The sequence below is a fragment of the Phyllostomus discolor genome, chromosome 7 (assembly GCF_004126475.2).
Source record: "Phyllostomus discolor isolate MPI-MPIP mPhyDis1 chromosome 7, mPhyDis1.pri.v3, whole genome shotgun sequence".
Taxonomy (NCBI): domain Eukaryota; kingdom Metazoa; phylum Chordata; class Mammalia; order Chiroptera; family Phyllostomidae; genus Phyllostomus; species Phyllostomus discolor.
The window spans coordinates 30,767,115-30,790,965 of NC_040909.2; the positions used below are offsets into that span (position 1 = coordinate 30,767,115).

Genomic DNA, 23,851 nt, shown 5'->3' on the forward strand with positions numbered 1-23,851 from the left:
CCAACAAGGCAGACAAGCTGGTGTTTGGGTGAAGTGTTCCCTGGAGAGAGACTTGAGAACTCCGTGAGCCACAGGGGCTTTGGAGGGCCTTGGCCTCTGTCTTCACTCTCAGGCGCTCATTCTTTCCCCCCTTTCTGTTCTTGTCTGGTTTGGGGTTTGTCTTCCCTTTGCCTCTCCATGCCACTGTTTGTCTTATCCTTTTAACAGGAACATTTTGGAAAAGGCAAGTCAGCAACATTCCAGCTCTTTAGTTCTCCTCATGGGGAGGACCTGCTGTTCACAGACGCCGCCCATGGGTTTTTAAGAGTCCCACCTAAGATGGATGTCAAGCTGTACCTGGGATACGAGTATTTTGCTGCCATTCAGGCTCTACTAGGGGATGGTAAGACATCCCAGGAGGGCAGCGAGGCAGGGTGGGGGTCGTAGAGGCTTTCCTAACAAGCCTCAGCTCACCCACTCTTCACCGGCCTGCAGAGCCCAGGGAAGCTACCAACTGCACTGAGTGTGAATGAGGGGATTTTCTGTTCAGCTGGGGAGAAGACCTAACGACCTTCAGATTATGAACAATCTGAATGATGGTTCTGACTTCTGTGTATCAACCAGAGTTGCCCCACCCAATAACAGGTCTGTCTGAGAGGGAAATAGCCCAACCCAAACTGAAGTGGGAACATGGCCTTTGCCACCATCAGGAGAACTAGAACTTCAGAGGGTTTTAATCCAGTTCCTGCCTTCCTCTGAACTTCTATTTCTTCCTTCCTTCTCTCTTTTTCCTCCTCCATTTAGTCAACCAATAATTCCTGGGCATCTACCAAATCACTGGGTTAGATGTGGGTGTACTGCAGTGATCAAAGACACTGGGTGAGGGAGAGCAAGCATGCCCACCCAGAACAGAACACGTGACTACCAGCTGGGGAGTGCTATCTGGATGGGAGAACCCAGTCCTGTAAGAAACACCCCCTAGAAGGCCCTGAGATGGGCTGGAGCTCAGAGAGGCCTTCCCCGGGAAGGTGATGCCTGAGAAGGTGAGGTTACGAGGCAGATTAGGGTTGCTCTGCCTTCACTGTTCTCTCTGAGAACTGAGGTCCCATTTCTCCTAGACAGTGGTAGGGAGGCATGAGTGGTGATATGGGCACAAGACCCTCCTGCTGCCCATGGGGACCCCACTGGGCAGCCACTCTGCAGCCGGTGGCACTAAACCCCCAAACCCATCTTGGAGCTTCTTTTGGATCACTGGCTTTTCTCCACCCATCCTAGGTGTGAGAGACTCCCAGAGGGTGCAGTGGTGCGCAGTGGGCCACCATGAAATGGCCAAGTGTGACGAGTGGAGCATCACAAGTGGTGGCATCTTAACGTGCACCGCAAGGGAGACCACTGAGGACTGCATTGCTGCCATCGTGGTAAGGAAGGCCCTGCCTCCAGAGCTGGGTTTGGACACCCACACATGTGGCACTTCTACTGGGTCTTCCCGGACACTTCCACATCAGCCATGAGGCTGAGATGCTTGTGTGTTTCCCCTACTCTCCAAAGCCCCATCTTACTCCATCCCACTGACCCCTGCAGCCCACGGATGGTCAGAAACAAAGAGCCAGCCCAAGGTCCAAACTCATCTGGTGCTCAGTTCCGGTGACCAGGGAGCTCTGAGCAGTGTCTTGCCCAGGACCTGTAGAAGGTGGGGTGACATCCCAGGGTGTGGTCAGGGCATCCCTTGTGGATTATGAAAGCAAATCAACATTTTCAGTGCTTTAGTTGAAAGTTTAATGTTTTCTGGAGATAAAAAGTATTACATGCTGAAAGAGAAATGAAAAATAAACAATATCATTCACAACTTCATAACTCAGATCATTATCACATAGTTTTTGAGTTATGAAGCTGTGCTCATGAATTTCCACTTCTCTATGGACAGATAGTACTTTTGTGATTAGAAAAAATTATACATAAAGGACTGAAAAATTGCCCTGGCTGGCGTAGCTCAGTGGATTGAGCGTGAGCTGTGAACCAGTGTCTCAGGTTCGATTCCCAGTCAGGGTACATGCCTGGGTTGCAGGCCATGACCCCCAGCAACCGCACATTGATGTTTCTCTCTCTCTCTCTTTCTCCCTCCCTTCCCTCTCTAAAAATAAATAAATAAAATCTTTAAAAAAAAGGACTGAAAAATTGACAACCTTAGGAGACAGTCTTTCTTAGAAAAGAAGATCCTAATTTTTGTAAACCTCCCTGCGACCAACCCAAAAGATTAAGATCGTGTAATGTATACAGTCTCTCAACTTTGTCAATTATAAGGATTACATGAATTTGAGTGGTCATAACATTACTTGGCATATTGTAGCAGTCAATAAATGTTAGTTATTCTTATTATTACTTAAAGTCTTTAATATAGTTGGTGTACTTTCTTAGGTAATGAAGTATTCATTTAAAATAAGTTTTACTGGCTGCAGAATGTTCCACCAAATATTTCTGCCTCAATTTATTTAACCAATTTTTAAATGTCTTTATACAAATTATCTCTAAATTCTTTGCTATTACAGATAATACGGGAGTGAAGACTTCTGTCCTTTAATCATCAGTATTTCTGAGTATGCCTTTAATATCAGTGACAGCCAAGGTTTCTGTTTATGACTCCTTAACTTGCATTAATTAATTTAATCCTCATGATAAGCCTATGAGGTAGATGTTCCACCCGTTCTGTGGATGAACAACATGTGTGTAGGATAGTATTTAGGGATGTGTCCTTCGGACTAGTCGGATCCTGGAGGCTTGTGGGATAGTGCTTAGAGCAGAAGCTAAGAAGTTAAACTACCTACATTTAAGTCTTGGTGACCATCTATTGGAGAAATTCTTTAATCCCTATCTGCCTCAGTTCACTAATGTGTGAACGAGGGAGAATTATACTACCTGCCTAATTGGATTTGTGAGGAATACATGAAGTGGTCCCTAGAAAGTGTTTAGAATAAAGGCCCTGGAGCATAGTAAGAGCTTGGCAAGTTTTTCCTTATAGAGTTATTACTGTCTTAAATAGTAGGTGTTTTTTTTTTACAGACTTCTAGAAAGGCAGTTAACAGGTCAAAAGCAAAGAGTGTGTGTGTGTCTGTGTTTTTTTCTTGATGACCTTATCTATGACTGTAAGTATATTTTTTTGCTCTGTTGGAAAAGTTCATTGATTAAAACCAGAAGTTAATTATTACAGGAATATCTTATTGTATTGTGCTTTGCTTTATCGCACTTTGTAGATATTGGATGTTTTTTAGGCTGAAGGCAAGATCCTCCTCCAGTATAAAGATTAATACTAACTAAAGGCTCAGATAATAGTATTTTTAACAATAAGGTATTTTAAAATTAAGGTATGTGCATTGTGTTTTTGAAATAATGCTGCTTCACACTCAATGGCTATAGTATAGTATAAACATAACTTTTACATGGAGAGAAACCAAAAAGTTTGTGAGACCTGATTTATCGTGATAGTCAATTTACTGCAGTGGTCTGGAACGAAACCACAGTATTTCTGAGGTATGCCTATAATGAATTATTTAAGTAGAGTACTTAATTATTTATTAAAAATCTTTGCTGTGCTAGGGGTTATGGGACCACAGTTGAATTCTGCCATACAGAAGGAAACGTGTTTCACAGAAACAGGTAAACGCAGTCATTGGGTCTGGCCATATGGACCGCTGATGACAATTGCACGGTGAAAGTTTAGTGAGGGCATGTCCACAGTTGGCATGCCCTGGGTTGAACTCTTTCTCCTGGGTCACAGGCCTAATACATGTCCAGTTTTCTAAACCCATGTTCATGTGGCAGAAGCTTTGGGTGACCCATGATCTGGTTAATCACAAGGATATGTGATAAGAAGCCAATGAGGTGGAAAATTCCAAGAGCCAGTGAGACAGGATAACAACCTCACTGTTGTGCCACTGATCTATTTCTTAACTTCAGAAAGGAGAAGCTGATGCCATGAGCTTAGATGGAGGATTGATGTACACGGCGGGCAAGTGTGGTCTAGTGCCTGTCCTGGCGGAGAACTACAGTAAGTGGAGGGAGTGTCTCTCGCTGTTGTGTTCCCTCTGGGCCATGGACTTAGAGATGAGGAAATCATTTAGTTAATTTTTGAGATAATAACAACTATTGCTGGAGTATAGGGAACTAGTAGGTAACACCCTTCTTCCCGAATGTTAGAACCAACTAAGATACAGGCGTAGGATTTAGGCAAAAAGAGAAAATAACACCTTTATTACTGAAATGGTGATATGGGAGGGCATGGTATAAAAGTGGCTGAAGTGCTTGCCAAACTGCACTTCAGTTAGAGTTGCCCACTAATTCAGGAGAACAGGTTTGCTGGCTTACCCCATGGCTGAGGGCAGAGGAAAACATTTTGTTATAGGTGAGAAGCTCTAAACCACCCTTTCTCCACTATCCTCAATAAAGAAAGAAGGGGCTGAGCGAAGTGTGCCTAAATCCTTTTGCTAACTTTACTAATCCAAAATAGGCTCATGCCAGCTGCACTGAAAGACTGAGGGGTGTGACCACCTGGTCATGTTATTTTTTGGAGATCTGTCCACATGAAAAAATAAAGCCAGAGAAGAGGATTTCACCAGTACCATTTGTTAAGCACCTCATCTACTAGGCAGTGAGCAAGAAGCCATACATTATCCTTCAAAATGAAACAATTCTGTAACACACAGAGTGATATGTCCATTTCTCAGGTGTTAAAAACTAAGGCTTAGAGAAGTTGCCATAAATACTGTGTCCAAGGTAGAATAAAGACATCACCCAGGTCTTTCTGACTCTACGGACTGATTCTTTGCCCTCCAACATAGCGAGAATATAATGATTGCCTATCACAGGCCAGAGCTCTGAAGGGAAGAGAGATGTCAGGATGACTTTAATCACATTTTTGTCAAGGTCTTCAGTAGTCTCTGCCTCCCTTTCAAAGTGCATCTCATGGTCTTTCTCTGCCATCTGCTTAAGTGTTGGGGAGTTTCTGGGATGAAGCCTAATGTTCAGATGGCAAAGATTTGGGGAAGAGAAGGTAAGATGGGACTGCAAATCTTAGCTCATTAATGACCAATGAGAAACTGCTTAGTGGGTGTTTCTCCTCATGTTATCCTTAACTCTTATGACTGAGAAGCTCATGACTTTGAATGAGTTTGTGGGACTGTAACACCATGTACCTCAATTGTTTTTCTTTTTCTTTTTAGTGCCTAAAGATGGCAACGAGCAGCTTGGGCTTAAGTGTGTGAATACACTCACGGAAGGTGAGCCAGCTTCAGTAACACTGGGGCTCAAGGGTGAAGCCTATTCCTGGGAAAGGGGTGTGGAGAACCTTAAAAATAAGCAAAGATTACTAGAGTTGTGAAAAAGAAGGAGGAGGAGGGGAGCAGGAGAAGTAGAAGAGAAGAAGACAAGTTAATTGTTAAGGAGCAAGTCGGTCATGAAGCTGTACTAATAATGACTATCCGTAGGGTACTTTACAGTTGACAGGACTCCTGCTTGCACGATTCCTGTTTGCTTTCTCAGCAATCCTCTAGTATGTGGGCGTCATTGTCCCACATTATGTTGATGGGAAAAGTGAGGCTCAGGGACTGTGTCAGTTGACTGAAGCCACACAGCCAGGAAGTGGATACACCTGAGCCCGAGAAGAGGTGGCTGACTGGAAACCCTGTGCCCTTTCTGAGCAACCGAACTGTTTCTTGTCACGTGCTGCTTGCCCACCTCTGCATGAAGGTTCGCACTGGGGCAGGAGCCAGTTGCTGACACTCTGGGGCCTTGCTGCTAATGAAGATGAGGAGGAAAATGAAATCACTCTTTAGCTTTTAGCCAGCTGCATTTGAATAGCAGGGGAGTCAATCTCGTATTTAGACTAGGGGAGCAGGTGACAAGTTCTCCCATCTGTGCCTCCACATAGGCAGAGGGCGTCTGTATCTGTCTCTAAAGTACTGATCTTGGGCATTGGCTGGAGCAGTGTTTCTCCATTGAGTGTAGTACCTGGACCAGATGCATCTGCATCACCTGAGAACTCATTAGAAATGAAAATTCTTGGGCCTCACCCCAGATCTGCTGAGTCAAATGCTAAGGATAGGGCCACTTCTCTGTGTTCTAACAAGCCACCAGCTGGTTCTCAGGCACATTAAGGTTTGAAAATGACTGTGATGAAGGATCCTGAGATGAAAACAGGTGCTCGTTTGGTTCTGGAGTTTCTTTTTATTTTCTGAATTTAATGGTTTTAAATCAAAATATAGTTGGCATACAATATCATGTCATTTTCAGGTACACAGCATAGCAATTCGACATTTATATATTTTACAATGTGCTCACCACACTAACTCTAGGAACCATTTGGCACCGTGCAAAGTTATCATACTGTTATTGACTATATTGCCCTTCATCTTTTTCACCCATCCATTTACCCCACTCCCCTCTGGCAACCATCAGTTTGTTCTTTGTTTCTACAATTCTGTTTTTGTTTGCTCGTTTTAATTTTTATGTAAATGAATCATGTTGTATTTGTCTTTCTGTGTCTGACTTCTTTATGTGGATCCAGAGTGTATCACTTAGCATAATACACTCTAGGTCCACATATACGAATATGTCAACCACATCTTTATCCATTCATCTATCAGTGGACACCTAGGTCGCCTCCGTATCTTGGCTATTGCAAATAATGCTGCAATGAACCTAATGGTGCTTGTATGTTTTCAAATTAGTGTTTTTGTTTTCTTTGGATAAATACCCAGAAGTGGAGTTGCTGAATCGTGTGGTAGTTCTGTTTTCAATTTTTTGAGGAATCTCCATACTATTTACTATGGTGACTACGCAAAATTGAAGTGCCACCAACAGTGCATGGGGGCTCCCTCTTCTCCAACCTCACCAACACTTACTCATTGACTTTTTGCTAATAGTCATTCTGACAGGTGTGAGATAATAATAATTGTGGTTTTGATTTGTATTTTCCAGATATTAGTAAGGTTGAGCATCTTTTCATGTCTCCTGGCCATCTGTATGTCTTCTTTGGAGAAATGTCTCTTCATGTCCTCTGCCCATTTTTTGACTGGATTTTTTTGGTTATTGAGTTGTAGGAGTTTCTTATATTATCATTCAGATATATCACTTGTGAATATACCCTCTCATTCAGTAAGTGGTATTTTCATTTCCTTCACTGTGCAGAGCTTTTTAGTTTGATGAAGTCTCCTTTCTTTATTTTTGTTTTCCTTTCCCTTGCTTGAGGGGACATATCCAAAAAGATATTACTAAGACTGATGTCAAATAGTTTAATGTCTGTTTTCTCCTACGTAGTTCTATGGTTTCAGGTCTTTTATTTAAGTCTTTCATCTATTTTGAATTTACTTTTGTATATGGTTTAAGAGAGTGGTTTATTTCCTTTTTGCATATGTCTATCCAGTTTTCTCAACACCACTTGTCAATGAGATTATCATTTCTTCATTTTATATTCTTGCTTCCTTTGTCACAGATTAGTTAAGCATACAAATGAGGGTTTCTTTTGGGGCTCTCTATTCTGTTACATTGATTTATGTGCCTGTTTTTGTGCTAGCACCAGACTGTTTTGATTATTATAGATTTGAAGTATATTTTGGAATTAGGGAGCATGGGTTTGGCATTTCTTATGAAATAGGTGAGCTGGGGGGGGGGGGTGAATGGGTTTGGAGCACCACAGCATAAAGAGCACCTGCTGAGCACAGGGTCACAGAGGCCCTGCACTGACCACTCTCCACAGAGTCCTCAGGAATGCAAAGCTACTCACCCTGCAGCAGCTTCTCTTCCTGTGTAGCAGGATCCAAGCCCTAGGATTGCTGTCCCTCTGTCTGCTTTCATGGCTAATGGCCTTCTCTAAATTGTCTTTATCCCCAACCCTAAGAGCTGACATTTTATCAGCCATTTAGTCTGTTGTGATTACAGAATACGTGAAGTCAAAGAGAACTCTAGCTGCCTCAAGAGTGGTTGGAATTTCAGGAACTGCAATGATCAGCAAATGTAGGTCAACAAGGATGCTTAGTAGACAGTTCAGTGTGACTGGCTATGATGGAAAAGGTTAGATCTGAGTAGAGATGGAGAGGGGTTAACTCCAAGCTACACACACAAACATACATAATAGAGGACAGTAATGCCATTTGTGCATACGAGTTACATCTCAGAAAGGCTCTGTATTTAGCTGCTGGGATAGTAGGTAAGGGCTTGCTGTAGGCTCGGGAGAATCTGCTTCACCAAGAAAGGGGCTCTGGTACTTCTTCTGCCACTAACAACATGGTTGGAAACCTATTGATGTGAATTCCCCTTCTCATTCCTAACATACAATATGCTCATAATAGCACACCTGATCTTAACTAACCCTCTGGGATGAGTATCATTGTCACCATTTTACTCAGGAGACATTTGGGATCCTAAATGTTAAGGGATTTGTGTGATGCCATTTAGAAAGTAACTGCTGAGGCAAGTGTTCCACTTCCCATGTTGCCTCCCAACTTTTCCAGGCTTGAATATATAGAGACCTGAGCCATGACCCAAGAATGGGAGTGTGTGTGTGTGATTGTGTGTGTGTGTATGAGGGAAGGGGGTTTGCTTATGATGAATCTCATTATCTTCTAATTCTGAAGATTTATTATTCTAATCATATTATAAATTCAGCTTTGCTACTTAAGCCTTACTCAGTAAGCACAATTCAGTCACATAATATTGGGATGGGATAGGAATACATGAAATATCAATAGTGTTCTGATTAGAAATAGGAACAAGACAAGAAGGCCCACTCCCAACAAAGATATTCAATGTTATTTGGAAATGAATGCAGCAAGAAAGGGAAAGAGAGATTTTTTAATATTGGGGAAAGGGAAATTAAATTGTAATTATGAAAGTTCTGGCTGGTGTTACTCAGTTGGTTAAGCACTGGCCTGCAAACTGAAAAGTTGCTGGTTCAATTCGGTCAGGGCATGTGCCTGGGTTGCAGACCAGGTCCCCAGCTGAGGCCATGTGAAAGGCAACCAACGGGTGTTTCTCTCCCTCTCCTTTTCACTCACTGCCCCTCTCTTTAAAAATAAATAAATAAAATCTTTTTAAAAATTGTCATTATTAAAAATATTATTGTGAACCTAGAAAATCAGATTTAACCTTAAAAAAGAAGCCATTAAAGCTCTTTCTTTTGGACTTTATTCAACAGAAATACGAGCACAGTTATATATGTACAAAAATTTATATACATTAGTGGTTCATAATAGGGAAAAATGGGTCACAATGTAAATGCCCACCAGTAGGGGGATCACAAAATACAGTACTTCCATACAGTGGAATGTAACTTAGAGTCAACCAATACTTAATAGAATGAGAGAGTTATATTGATTTCTACTGAATCAAAAAGATATCCACAATCCACTGTTGAAAAAAAATAAAGTAACTCGCAGAAAAGAATGTATACCAGGATTTGATTGAAAAAGTATGAAGTGTTAGTGTAAAGATTTGTGAATGTGCACATGCAGACATATCTGGAGCAGGAGTGGTAGTCTGTTTGGCCCAATACTAATAATGACAGTTATTTGCAGGGGCCTCTGCTACAGTGAGGTGAGGGATTCAACTATTTCCCCTCCCTGGAGAGAGTGGCAGGCAAGGGCTAGCTGCAGCAGCTCTAGAACACATTATCAGAGGGCCCTGGAGCTATTGAAATTGCATCTTGGTATCTCTGTTGCCAGGTTACTATGCTGTGGCAGTGGTTAAGAAATCCGATGCCCACCTTACCTGGAACTCTCTGCGAGGCAAGAAGTCCTGCCACACAGCAGTTGGCACTTCTGCAGGCTGGAACATTCCCATGGGCTTAATATACAACCATACTGGGTCCTGTAAATTTGGTAAGTGTGTTCCGGGAGGTGGTGTGGCAGCCCCTTCCTTGGGCCTGTGCCTGTGTAGGGGAGAAATTCACTTCAATATATGGCAAGGGGTGGCCTAAAAGGGCTGGACAGACATTGTGGGTGAGCTTCACATGTCTTGAAAGAAGTCCTCTCCTTTCTCCTCACCTCCTTGCTTTGAGGGGAATGACTTGACCCAAAGGGCAGATGTTGGGGAAATACCCTATTCTTTATAACTTGCAGCTGGCTCAGGGAACAAGCCTGGGGTTGCAGAGCAAGAGTGGGGTGTGTGTTTGTAACATACATGTGCATTGTTTTACTAAATACACTGGCTGCTTTTTAAAACTGAAAACCTTACACCAGTAAGCCCTTAAGTGCTTTATCTTTCACTTTCATCCTCATCTCTCTTAGATTTCCTTATTAGGCATTTTTTAGCAACATTCTTGCCAAAACCTAAAAGATTCCTGCTCTCCTCTTTTCCCCAGCCACCTGACAAATCATAGCCCTTCTACGAACCCTACTACCTGCTCTCTTCGCCCTCTGCACCTGAGCAGCTGAACATGGCTGGAGGATGTGACAGGGCGGAACGGTTCATTCCACTGGAAATGCCCCAGCTGCTGGCCTCGGTGGTCCCCAGCACTCAGGAGCACTCCCACTGCTTCTCTGCTCCACACCTCCACACTTCCCAGTAATTATCCTAATGCTGTACTTGTCCACACACCTCTATCCCACACCCATCTACCACCCTTTCCCAGCAGGTGATCTTATCCACACCTACAATAGGCAATTGAAACCACCAGAAAGGACCCCCGCCAAACATCCCACTGCCAAAGCTGTGGCCCCCTGATGGCTTCATCTGCTCCGCCTCCCTCCACAACCCAGCCAACCCCTCTGCTTCCCTTAGGTGTGGGCCCCTCTCTTGCTCCCCTCCCAGAGCCTCATGCCCTCAGTCACTACTTCTCCCTCTGGTATATCCAACAATTTCTTTCAACATGTAAACATACCCAACATCTTCCATCTTTAAAAACCCTTTCTCTCCCAATATTCTCCTCTAGCTCCTGCCTTCTTTCTCTTCCTATTTACTGCCAGACTTATTAAAATCCTGGTCTGAACCACTCACCTCCCACCTACTCCCTGCCCTCTGGTTTTGTACATCTTTCCACACAAAGAACTCTGGTCAAGGCTACTGTGACCTACCTGTTGCTTAATTGGAAGGGCATGCTCCTGTCCTTTTCTCCATGACCTTTCTTTCTTCAAAGCAACTTAAAACACTATCCTGGCATTGTGAAAACACACAGGCTTGGTCATTCTCCTACCCCTACAATGTCCCCCTTTCCCAACCTGGTTAATAAATGTTTGAGTTGCTTAAAGTAACTTTTTTCCCCCATTCTAAACACAGTCCTCAAGTACTCACACCATGCCTATAGCCTTGACCACCATCTAAACAAATATTGTATGTAGAAAGCTAGGCACATAGCAAGCACTAGATAAATGTTTGCTGCTATCATGATTAATACTATTATGTCTATATATTGATAATATCAAGTTTTTATCCCACATACAGATGGGATAAAAAATCCCATCTCTAGATGTTGCCCTCGAGACGTATATAGATAAACTGCCTATTTGACATTATCTACTTAGAGATCTCAGAAGCACATTAAGTTCAAACTGTCCAAAACAAAATATACCGTGTCTGCTGAGCTTGGTCCTGCTGCTGAGCTGCCTAGCTTGCTGGAGGACCCCACAGTCCATCCACTTGCACCATCTGGAAACCTGGAAGCTGTCATTGTCCACACACCCATCCATCACCAGTACTGTCAGTTTCTCTCCCCTCCACCTACCGACCTCTCCTTTGTGCTACTCTAGTCCAAGCTGCCCCCATCTCCCCTTGACTCCTGCAGCAGCCTGCTGCATGCACACCACATCTGCCTTGGATTCCATCCACCCTGTTTCCAGACCATTCTTTGCAAAGAGCAGACCTGACGATATCCTGCCCAGGACTGTCTAAAGCCCTTCAGAAGCTCCCCATTTCTCTAACAGTAAAGAACAAACTCTACACTGAAGGGTAAAAGGTCACATGTGGTCTGGATGCCTGCCCGCTCCCCACTCACCCTTGCTGTGGGTGGTCCAGCCCCAGTGGCCTCCATTAAGCTCTCTAGGCAGTTTGTCTTTCGCCTCCACTGCCCACCCTGGGCCTTTGCAGATGCTGCTTCCTTCGCCCTTCACTCAGGTAATTCCTATTCATTCTTCATCTCTTGAGACCTCTCCTTGATTCCCTGTGTATCAGGTTCCCTTCTCTGCAGCCTGTAGAATTATATTTTTTCCCCAGAGCAAGAGGGAAAACATGAATTCACTGTGAGATTACTTGAGTTATGACTGTTGCCCCACAGACTTAGGTTCCAGGAGGGTGGGTCTTCACCACAGTGTCCTGGAGCCCAGCACAGGACTTGGTGGCCAGGCCTCCCAGGCCCCTTCTTGGACTTAAAGTCACCATGGCAGGTCTTCTAAAGAAGGGCAGGGCAGCAGACATTGGAAAACATGTGGAGCAGGTTCAACCAGCCAGGACTTCCAGTTTTGTCCACTCTTAGGGATAAATCTATATCTACTCTTCCTGTTCCAGAACACAGAAGACTTTTGTGAGTTCACACTCTTGTCCCAACGTCAGCTAGTCCCCCTTTACTTCATCCCAGCTGCAACTTTTTTTTTAATTTCATAAGGTTCCTATTTCCAAAAATATGGTCCCAAATACCCTAATGCATCTTTACATTGTTCAGTCAATTCTAGGGACAAAAATCTGAGACTTTCTTGCTAACACAGGCAGGTGAGCTGACCTCCTCTTTCCTCCTGCACAGATGAATTTTTCAGTCAAAGCTGCGCCCCTGGGTCTGATCCAGATTCCAGTCTCTGTGCTTTGTGCGGCGGCGGCAGCAGTCCAGCCCACGTGTGTGCTCCCAACAGCCACGAGAAGTACTACGGCTCCAGCGGAGCACTCAGGCGAGTAGTGTCTGTGCACCACATTTCTCTTTGGCTCCAACCCCATGAACTTCTTGTCCTTTCACGTCTTTCACCACCCCAGCATCTCAGTGCTGTATTTCAGAGGAGCCAGAATTCAGAACTAGAACTGCAAATTCCCAGTGGCTCCTAGTTCACTAGGACTCCAGTCCCAGCAGACCCAAGGCACCCAAGGAGAGGCAAAACGATGGTGCAGGGTCACAGCCCTGGTTATGCTTCTGCTCCTTTCTTCTGTGTGATTGTGGATACATCATGAAGTCTTTCAGAGCCCCAGTTTAAAATAGTAGGGGGGTTCTCTACATGTGCTTCTTATACCTGGCTGATGAGATTTTGAAAATAGATATTCTTGAGCTCCTTTATCCATTCAAGAAATATTATTGAGCACCTAGTTTGTGGCAGGCACTGTTCTAGGTAGAAGGTTATCATGGCAACAGAACACACACAGTCCCCACCCTGAGTCCACGGGAGTAGGACAATAAACATGTAAACCAAGGACAATCACTTACTCACTTTGTTAAGGGCTACTGAGGAACCAAGGTGGTGATATGGCTGTGACTTGGGGAGGGGACTATTTTGGAAATGGTGGTCATGGAAGCAAGTGGAGGGTCAATGTGAACTGAGGATTAAATATCAAAAGGGAATCCGACTCAAGAAAATTTGGAGCAAGAGTAATCCAGGAAGAAGGAGTAGCAAGGACAAAGGCAGGAGGTGGGACAAATCCTACTGTTTGAGGCCGGAGAAGAAGGCCCTAAGTAGAGCATGGGAAGGAGAGGATCAAGCGTGTGAGGAGGTTGAAGCTGCAGACAGTTGCTGTCTCAGTGCCCCACTGTCCTGGCTAAGAAGGTAGATTTAATTCTTTTTTTTTTTTTTAAAGATTTTAGTTATTTATTTATTTTTAGAGAGGGAAGGGAGAAAGAGAAAGAGAGAGAGAGAGAGAAACATCAATGTGTGGTTGCTGGGGGTTATGGCCTGCAACCCAGGCATGTACCCTGGCTGGGAATCGAACTTGCGACACTTTGGTTCGCAGCCCGCACTCAATCCACTGAGCTACGCCAGCCAGGGCTAGATTTAATTCTAAGTATGATAGATGGCATGGGACACTTTGAGGCAATAGGCTATGTTGTGCGAATTAGGGGTTTATGGCTGCTGTGTGGAGAATATGTGAGCTTCTAGGGAGGACACTTACTCACCACACTGCCAGACTACCTTGTTCTGCCCTCTCCAAAGTTTTGTCTCTTTTATAAGCCATACATAAATTATATATTTTCACAGATCCCACTATAATAATATATGCTGAATGTTAACCTTAGATTAAAATCATTTAATTTTTCTTTACATTGGAAGGTGCATTGGTATTAAGTTTGATAGACCCACTTTGGTACTATTATAAGATATCACAGAGGACCTAGAGTTGAGTTCTGTCCTGAACCATGAACTCTCCTCTTTCCAAAACAAAGACGAACACACAAAGAATAATCTTCACTTCCAACACATCATTCTCCCCACTACCTCCTACCTGCCTTTTCACTCCCTATAGTTTCCTGACTTCAATAGCCCTTCACTCTTGTTGCCCTGTGATCCATTGATCCTACAAATCCTTCCCTGTTCTCACTTCTCTTTATGTCCTTTCCCCTTCTGCACCCAGCATACATTCCACAGCCAACAAATGATAATTGTTCTGCACATATCCTCAAATGCCTGTCCTCTCTCCTGGCTGAACCCACAACCTTGGTAGGTCCAACATTCCACCACTCAGTGTCTGCACTTCCAGGCTCACTGGTCTCCCTTTAAAGTGATGAGAACTCACTTGAAATGGGCCATACGTCTCTGAGTCCATTCACCACCCTGCTCTCCTAGAAGATGATTCCGTACTTTGTCCTCTCTTCAATCCTCCAACACTTCCTCCTCTATCTATTTGATCTTTGCTTCCCATTTTATCTGAAGAAAGTGGAGCAATCAAAAGAGAAATTCCACCCGGTCCCCAGTGCCACATCTCCTGTGTGCTAGCATCTGTGCTCATAGACGCTGTCCTCCCTCCTCTAATAAGAGTCATCCTGAATACAGGATGACTAGGCTGCATCCTAGCAAAGCCCAGCCCTGTCCCTGCATCGATAGCCTTTCCTCCAGCCTCTTCCAGGGCATTGCCCCAGCACATCTGCCCTCTTTCTGCTTCATCATCCCATTTTCTTCTCTCTACTCCATTATTTCCATCAGCCTAAAACATGCTGCTATTTTTTCATCTTAAACATAAATAAATAAGTAAAACCTTTCTTGATCTCTTTCCTTTCTAGCAGCTTCCTGTTTCTCTCCTTATTATAACAAAATCCCCTTGAAGCTCAACATCCTTGCTCACTCCAATTTCTCTCCTTTCAATCTCCCCAGAACCCAGTTTAAAAATCTGTCCACCTCCCCCACCTCCAATTAGTGGAATTGCTTTTATTATTGTTTTTAAATTATCTACAGAAAACAGCCTTCCTCACTGTTGGCACATGGGCAGGCTGTTCCCACCCTACCTCCCCCTTGGTGCACCGCCATCCATAATGAAGCTGAAATTGCACTTTTAAATCACCAATGACCTCCATGTTGCTAAGTAAATCCGAAGACCAGTTGTCAGTCGTTGCATTACTTGATCTAATTGGCACCACTGATCACTTCCTCCTCTCGGATACAGTTTCTTCCTTGGCTTCAGGACACCACACTCTCTTGGACTCCCTCTTCCCTCTCCTGCTACTGCATCTCAGTCTCTTGCTGATTCAGCCTCACTTCCCCAACCTCTGCTTGGCGGTATAGCCCAGGTCTCCATCCTTGGACTTCTCTCTTCATGCCCGTGGTTATCTAGTCTCCATTCATCTATATGCAAACCAAATTTACATTCCTGTTCAGCTTGTCCCTTCAAAACTCCAGATGAGACTCCAGATTTGTATATCCAACTGCCTACTGGGATTTCTAATCACCATCTCAAATTTAAATGTCCCAAACTGACCTTCTGAAATTTCACACTCCCACCCAAACCAGTACCTCTTTCAGTCTTCCTCATCTCAGTTAAAAGCAACTCCATTTTTTTTTCTTTTGGAAAAATGGCAAAATCTTGGTGCATGTTATCCATGTCTACTCACCTCTCAGACCCCATATTTGGCTCATCATCAAATCATGTTGGCTCTACCTGCAGCAGGTAACCAACATTACCTATACCACCTGTCTCCACTGATACCACCTTGATCCAAACCACATCTCTCCTCAGATTGTTATAATATCCCCCTAACAGGTCTCTATGCATCTGTCCTATCCTCCTCCACCACAGTCTATTTTCAACACATTGGCAAGAGCTAGGCTGTTAAAACATAAATCAGAGCATTACACTTCTCTGCTTAAAGTCCTCCAGTAATTTTCCATATCACTCAGAATAAAAGTCAGGGTCCTTCTTTGACCTATAAAACCTCTTCATGATATTCCCCCTTGCTGGCCATGCTGGCATCCCAGCTCTTCCTTGAAGACATCAGCCACACTCCTGCCTCGGGGCCTTTGCACTTGCTCTTACTCCCATCTGGAGTGTTCTTCCTTGTCATGTCATCATGGTTAATTCCCACATTTCCTTTAAGGTTTCTCAAATAAGTCTTTCCTGGCTACTGTATAATTCTCTCTCTCTCTCTCTCATACACACACACACACTCAGCCATACTTTATTTCCTTCTTTCTTGCTTTATGTTTTCTTTAGCACTTTTAACTCTCTAGACTAATCTAAATTTTATTTACTTATATTCTTTATTAAAAGATTTTATTTATTTATTTTTGGAGAGAGGGGAAGGGAGGGAGAAAAAGAGGGAGAGAATCATCAATGTGTGAGAGATTCATCAATCAGTTGCCTCTCGCACACCCCCAGCTGGGGACCTGACCCACAACCCAGGCACACAGGGCGTGTGCCCTGACTGGGAATTGAACCAGCAACCTTTCAATTTGCAGGCTGGCATTCAATCCACTGAGCCACAACAGCCAGGGTTACTTATATTCTTTAATGTCTTTTCTTCTTTAATAAAATATATAAGGACTCCTTTGGTTGCAAGTGCAGAAACCCATGCAAACCATCTTAAGCCAAAGGGGATGTTTTAACAGATGCTCTGGGGTGGGCTTCTTCCTTGTGAGGTCTGAGACCTGAGCCTTAAGGGCCAGCCAAGGTAGGTTAAGGTGAGAGTTACCAGATGAAGTTCAGAATGCCCAATTAAATTAGACCAAATTTGGAATATGTTTTCCTGAATATGAAGATCACATAACATTGCAATACTGTGGCCTATACAGGCTGATGTATGTGCAAGAATGACAAATCAATGGAGGAGAATAGACTTACAAGAATAGACTTACATGAACATAATTATATTTGGTCTATAACAAAGATGACTTTTCAAATCACTGAAGAAAGGATGAGAGATCTGGAGAGAAACCTGAGAGATCAAATAAAATGAGTATGGCAAATTGGCCTCTGGATCTGGTGACTCTGGTGGCAGGGGATTCAATAGTGAGTCTGTCTCCTAACCTGACTGCCAAGGGTCAGTGAGCGTGGTGTGAAGGGGTGCTGATGGTAAATGTGGTCATTCCTTTTAGGTGCTTGGATGAGTTGGGGAGAGAGACCCGTTGCTGAGGGTTGTGGGCATCGATGCAGGGCTTATTGTTGTTTTTTATAAGAAAAGAAATAGGAATGTCCATGAAAAGAGCTCAGTGAAGAGGAAAAGACTCCAATTATGCAAGAGAAAGAGGATAACCATAGCAGAAAGTGCCTGGGAATGTGGGTGGGGATGGGATGCAGAGCACCTGGGGAGGACACTTTCGCTGGGAGGGAGACCTTTGTACCTGAAGGGCAGGAGAAGAGCACTGGACACTTGGACTGGTAGATTTGGATGCTGAAGGAATGCCCAGTAATGATCTCTGTGTTTCTCTGGGAGGCAGGAGCACCTGCCAGAGGATGAGTGTTGGGGAGGGGTATGAGGAGGGACAGAGGTTTGCAGGAGATGTTTCTGAAGTCATTGCTCCATAGAGTGGGGAGGTGGCTGCCTTGAGCATTAGTTCTAACACCTGAGCACAGGTCAGAATCTCCTCGAGAGCTTGTTAAAACACAGATCACGGGGATCAAGTATGGACAAATATCTAGTGATACACATTAACTTTTATTAAGGCTGAGTAGACATATGGATGTGATGAGAGCCCTTCAAAATCGCATCTTCCATGTTGATTTTAATCTCTGAAGTGAGTTTTGATCCAACCAGTCATCCTTGAATATCTGTTAGGAGAACACAAGCATTTCCCCTAGAGAAACTGATCAGCACTTAAAATAAGGAACAATACAAACTAAATGGCGTATTTCTTTTTTTATTATTACTACATTTCTCCTCTAATTCCCAGGGAGAGCCAGGCATTACAGTTGTGTGTGTGGAAGTGGCCTGGGTGGCAGGGGTGTGAGCCTCTCAGTGATCCTCCCCTCGGTGTCTCTCCCTCCACTCCTGCTGGTCCTCCTCACTGACCTGCTCCTTGGTGTGCAGGTGTCTGATTGAGAAGGGAGACGTGGCCTTTGTGGAGCACCCCACAGTCCTGCAGAACATAGACGGTACGTGGCTGCTCTGTCCTTTACTCCCTTGGAGAAATGTGAGTCTCTCATGGGAAATTCCTCCTCACTTGGGAAATCAAGGAGGTTTGTTAAGTCTATCAGGCTTGAGTGACTTTGTCCCTAACATTTTTTATTTGGAGACTGAGAAACTTCTTCATGTCCAGTCAGACTTCACAGGGTCGGTTATTACACTGGCCTTCAACCCATCTGGCAAACACACAGAGGATGCATTCCATCTGAGCACCTCTCTCTCTTGATTTATAGGCATTCTTGATGTATTCTGGATACAAGTTTTTGACAGTTATATGTATTGAAAATATATTGTCCACCTCTGAAAAATCTTGCCTTTTTGCTTTCTTAGTGATGTCTTTTGATAAACAGATCATCTTAATTTTAACATAGTTCAATTTATCAGTCTTTCCCTTTTTAGCTAGTGCTTTTTCATGCCTATTTAAGAAATCTTTGTCTTTGACAGGGCAGAAAAAGCACTAATCATAAGGGTTATGAATTTATGAGTTCATGGATGTTTCTCTTCTGTTTTATTTTAAAAGCTGTATTGTTTTGTTTCTCTGTGTCTTGGTGAGCCCGGGCTCTGGTGGTTGGTCACTTCTCCCCAGGGAGGGCACCTTGATGAAAATCGTTAGTTGCCCTGGCTTCTCTCTCCCCAGGAAAAAATCATGAAGACTGGGCTAAGGATCTAAAGCAGAAAGACTTTGAGCTGCTGTGCCTCGATGACACCAGAAAGCCTGTGACTGAGGCTCAGAACTGCCACCTGGCCGTAGTCCCAAATCATGCTGTGGTCTCAAGGAAAGATAATGCAGATTTTGTTCGCAGAATGCTCTTCAACCAACAGGTATAGGCAACTGAACGCTCAATTCACCTGCAGACCTGCACAGAGACACCCCAGCCCTGTCTCACACTCTTTCTCCCTGGGTGGTGGCACTTGATTCTTGCAGCTCTTCCTCCGATGAAAGCAGAAGACTGGTGGTTATGTTCACTTTTGCCCTGGGGCCTTCTAGGACACCAAAGTGGACCAAAAAGCCTTGGACATGTGGGCATGTGAAGGGTCTCACTGAGATTCCCTTGATTCTGAGCACACTCATGGTACCCCTTGGGCTTGTTCTGTCACAGAAATAAGGGTGCCCTTCACACTAGGCTGAGCTATATGTGGGAAAAGCAGAGTAGAGGTTACTCTCTCTGACCTAGGTAGATCCAGGGTATTTCCTGAACCTGGCAAGCTGAACACTGTTTTAGGCTTCATGAGAGTTATAAAGCCAACATTCAGATAATTTATGACCTCTACAGGCAGCCAAAAAGGGCTGATCCTATGGAGCAGTGGACTGTGTAAATCAAATGATTTCAGGGAAAACCCTGAGCCTCATCTGCCTCTTGCACTAGCACACTTCATTCTTGGAAATGCTCTAATGAGGAACCCATGTCTTAGCATATGCTGCCCACACATCCCAGGAAAAGGACAACTCAGGGAGAGGTCTTAGTGGCAGACCTTTGAAGGGATGGGACCCATGCAGCGTGAGCTGCCACCCTGGTTATAAAGGAAGTGGACAAAGGATGAAAGAGGAGGGAAAGGAAGAGATGGAAATGGCTGGGTATCTGGGGCAGATCCAGAGAATAGAAGAGGAAAGGTAATGAGGGCTCCAGCAGCAGGAAGACATACAAGTGTGACCCAGAAAGTTGAAAACCCCTGGGAATGACTGGCAGAATAGTGATAATGGTGGCAAACTTGGAGCTTTTTCTGTTTGGCACTTTCTTTATATACATTATCTCACTAGTTAGTGTTACTATCTCTGTTCACAAATGAGGTTCAATAAGCTCAGTAAAGAATTTTCCCAAATAACAAAGAAAAGCTAGGGGCAGGATTTGAATCCAGAGGCCATGCTTTTTGCCATTTCACTATGGTGCCTCCAAAGTTGTTGCTGTGCTCCCGATATCCCTGGGGCTGGGGCTGCAGTCCAGCAGACTCAGGTCTTTGGGGGGCAGAATACACAACCCTGTGCCTCTGGCACTGCTTGTCACTCACTATCTGTCTATCTGACCCAGGAGCTCTTTGGAAGAAATGGGTTTCAGTATATGATGTTCCAGTTGTTCGAATCCTCAACCAAGGACCTGCTCTTCAGGGATGACACGGAATGTTTGGCCAACCTTCAGGACAAAACAACTTATCAAAAATACTTAGGGCCAGAGTATCTTAGAGCTATTGCTAACGTGAGACAATGCGTACCCTCTGGTGAGTAGAAGAAAACACTGAGGAGCGATAACATGGGGGTCAGGTAAACATGCTAAGCCCTGGGCCAGTACTAATAGGAACACAGACATTCAGAGGGCCTGCTTCCAACGCTGCAGGAGAATTCAACCTCACCAATGAGGTGACTCAGTTAGAAAATAGTATAAGACACTAGATGAGAAAAAAGCCAAATCATGCGAAGGAGGCAGAGTGCAAAAGAATTTGAGATCATTTGGAAATTGAACTTTATATATGTATTTCATTTTTTTTGCTAAAAATGAAAATGTACATATGTGATCACTTCAGATACAGGGAGAAGTTTGGGAAATGACACGTATATACCAGTCAGAGGATTGATTTTTTCAAAGATTTTAAGTAAAATAATTAATTAAAATTAAGTAAAATATTATTAAAAATAATATTAATAGAAACAAAGTGTAGTTAACACTATAATAGGGCCTTTCTAGCTAGAATGGCATAGCTGCCTCAAAAAGAAGTTGGAGAAATAATATTAGAGATTGGATAATCAAATTATTAGGAGTGTACCTGAATTTTTGTTGTATTATTTCACATGTTGTAGAGAATGAGAGCAGGAGGGAAGGACGATGTGGGTCGTCAAGAATAGTACTGACATTACTGAGGGGAGATGGGGAGTTAGTTTTAAAAATCTTTATTACCTATCATTTACTTAAAAAATAGGAACAGAACTGTGTTGAGCAAGCATAGGCAGTACCTGAAGGTCTTTCTCTTATGTTGTGCTTCACAGAACTTCTCGATACCTGCACATTCCACAGAAGTTAAAAATGGATCAAAGTGGACAACTGCAGAGATGCTCAGAGCCTGCAAATATGATGGGGCCACATTCTCACTTGTTTGCATGTGGGCCTGTGTCCATATCAATTATCTTTGTAATTATGTGCTATAACTGATGCAAAAATTGAAATGAATAAAAATAGTTTACTCAGAAAACTTTCTTAAATGTTCTCACATGGGGAGAGAATACTATTTGTTTGTACTAGAATTATACTTCTGAGTTTAATATCTATTAAATTGTACCTTCTCTTAAAGCTCCCTATTCTTTGATTATTTTACCTAAGAGTCAAGTTGCTTAAATAGTATCTATGCAATAAATCTTTCTGAAGGGAGTATGAGTGGTGATCACAAGGGTTCAAAAAGCACCAGTGTGTGTACTATCAAGGACTTACATAATAAAAATAAAGGATAAGGAATGAGTTTATTTTTAAATATATTTTAACATTTAAATATCATAATGTCAAGTGGAATCAAACTCCTGATTCAGATTAATTAGGAAATATTAAAAGGACTGGAAGAATCTAATCCTACTACCCTTTTATAACCAACTTCCTGAAAATGTGATTTATACTCATTTCTTTTTAATCAGTTTGTTATCAGAGATTTTGTCATATCTATTTGTATCATAATTTCAGCTCATGGTAGTGCCTCAATGAATGCTGTTGAATGGGAACCTAAATTATATATTGTTAAATGTCAGTTTGATGAATGTCGACTTCTGTCTGGGAAATAGTAACCAGCACAGGACTTGCCCTGTTTCCATTAACAACTAAAAAACTGGAAAAAATATACAAAACAACTGTCTTCAAATACTAGACACTAACAACACAGGACTATGGTCCCTGAAAGAAAAGAGGTGAATAGTACATTGACCCTACTTTTTGCCTAGAGGAAATTTCCAGATCACAGCACAGAAGAGAGGGAACCCTAGAGAACCCATCACACTGAGTTGAGGAAACAGAGACAGGAGCTTGGGAAAGACACAGTGATTGGAATCTGTATACAAAAGAGATCTTATAAAGAGTCTCCTTGAGTCTCTGGTGAAATACTAATCTCCATGTTGTAAATGAAATTGAAGGCTGGGCAAAGAATAACTGTGAGAGAACTACATGCTGAACAATTCTCAGGGCTTATACAAAGCCAGGAATCATTCACATTCCTACCAACCAGAAGAAAGAGACCTCACTGAAAACCTAAGGATTTCAATGAAGGTCATGCCTTGGACGTGGGTCTGAAATTGCTATAGATTAAGGGCTGCTCTGTAACTGCCCTTACTGAGAGTGAAACTAGCCTTGGTAGAATCAAGTTAATGTACATGTAACTTAATTGCCTTCTAAAATAAACCTCAATTCTCATTAAAGGGAGATAATAAAATCTAAATAAGAAAAGAAGATATATAGATATAGATATAGATGTAATATCCAGCATCAAATGCAAAAATTACCAGATATGCAAAGAAGCACAAAATGTGATCCAGGATCAGGAGAAAAATCAACTAACAGAAACACAACTGAAAACCACAGAGGTGATTGTTATCAGACAATGAATTTTAAACAATTTAACAACTCTTGAATTGGTATTTTGGGACTCTTAGGGTTTATTCCCTGCAGTGGAAGGGCTGGATCAGAAGGCAGTTCCATTTTTAATTTTTTGAGGAAATTCCAGACTGTCTTCCACAGTGGCTGCACCAGTCTGCATTCCCACCAACAGTGCACTAGGGTTCCCTGTTCTCCACAACCTCACCAGCACTTGTTTGTTGATTTATTAATTATGGCCATTCTGACAGGTGTGATGTGATATTTTGTGGTTTTAATTTGCATTTCTTTGATGGCTAGTGATGTTGAACAACTTTTCATATTTCTATGGGCCCTCTGTGTGTCCTCTTTGGAGAAGTGTCTATTCAGGTCTTTTGCCCATTTTTTTAATTGGATTTTTTGTCTCCTTGGTGTTCAGTAGTACAAGTTTTATATATTTGGGAGATAACAAAACACCAATTCAAAAGAACTTATGCACCCTTATGTTCATAGTAGTGCTATTTGCAATAGCCAAGTGCTGGAAATAGCCTAAGTACTCATTGGTAGATGAGTGGATCAAAAAACTGGCACATTTACACAGTGGAATACTATGTGGCAGAAAGAAAGAAGGAATTCCTACCTTGTGAGACAGCATGGATAGAACTGGAGAGCATTATGGTAAGTGAAATAAGCCAGTTGGTATAAGACAAATAATATATGATCTCACTCATAAGAGGAATCTAATGAACAAAATAAACTAACAAGCAAAACAGAACCAGAGGCATAGAAACGTGGAACAGACTTGACAGTGGCCAGAGGAGAGGGGGATAAG

General features: G+C 42.9%; 1 protein-coding gene across 1 annotated transcript in view; it reads left to right on the plus strand.

The window, feature by feature from the left end:
- Positions 1-21,762, plus strand: part of LOC114501611 (inhibitor of carbonic anhydrase-like) — a 38,318-nt gene extending 16,556 nt beyond the window's left edge. Inside the window, exons 8-17 of the mRNA XM_028518270.2 lie at positions 208-382; positions 1,255-1,397; positions 3,931-4,021; positions 5,193-5,249; positions 9,690-9,845; positions 12,698-12,839; positions 18,386-18,450; positions 19,119-19,303; positions 20,509-20,695; positions 21,459-21,762. Of these exons, the coding sequence (XP_028374071.1) occupies positions 208-382; positions 1,255-1,397; positions 3,931-4,021; positions 5,193-5,249; positions 9,690-9,845; positions 12,698-12,839; positions 18,386-18,450; positions 19,119-19,303; positions 20,509-20,695; positions 21,459-21,493 (1,236 nt within the window). The 3' untranslated portion in view covers positions 21,494-21,762. The remainder of the gene's footprint in view (positions 1-207; positions 383-1,254; positions 1,398-3,930; positions 4,022-5,192; positions 5,250-9,689; positions 9,846-12,697; positions 12,840-18,385; positions 18,451-19,118; positions 19,304-20,508; positions 20,696-21,458) is intronic.
- Positions 21,763-23,851: the final 2,089 nt, after the last annotated feature.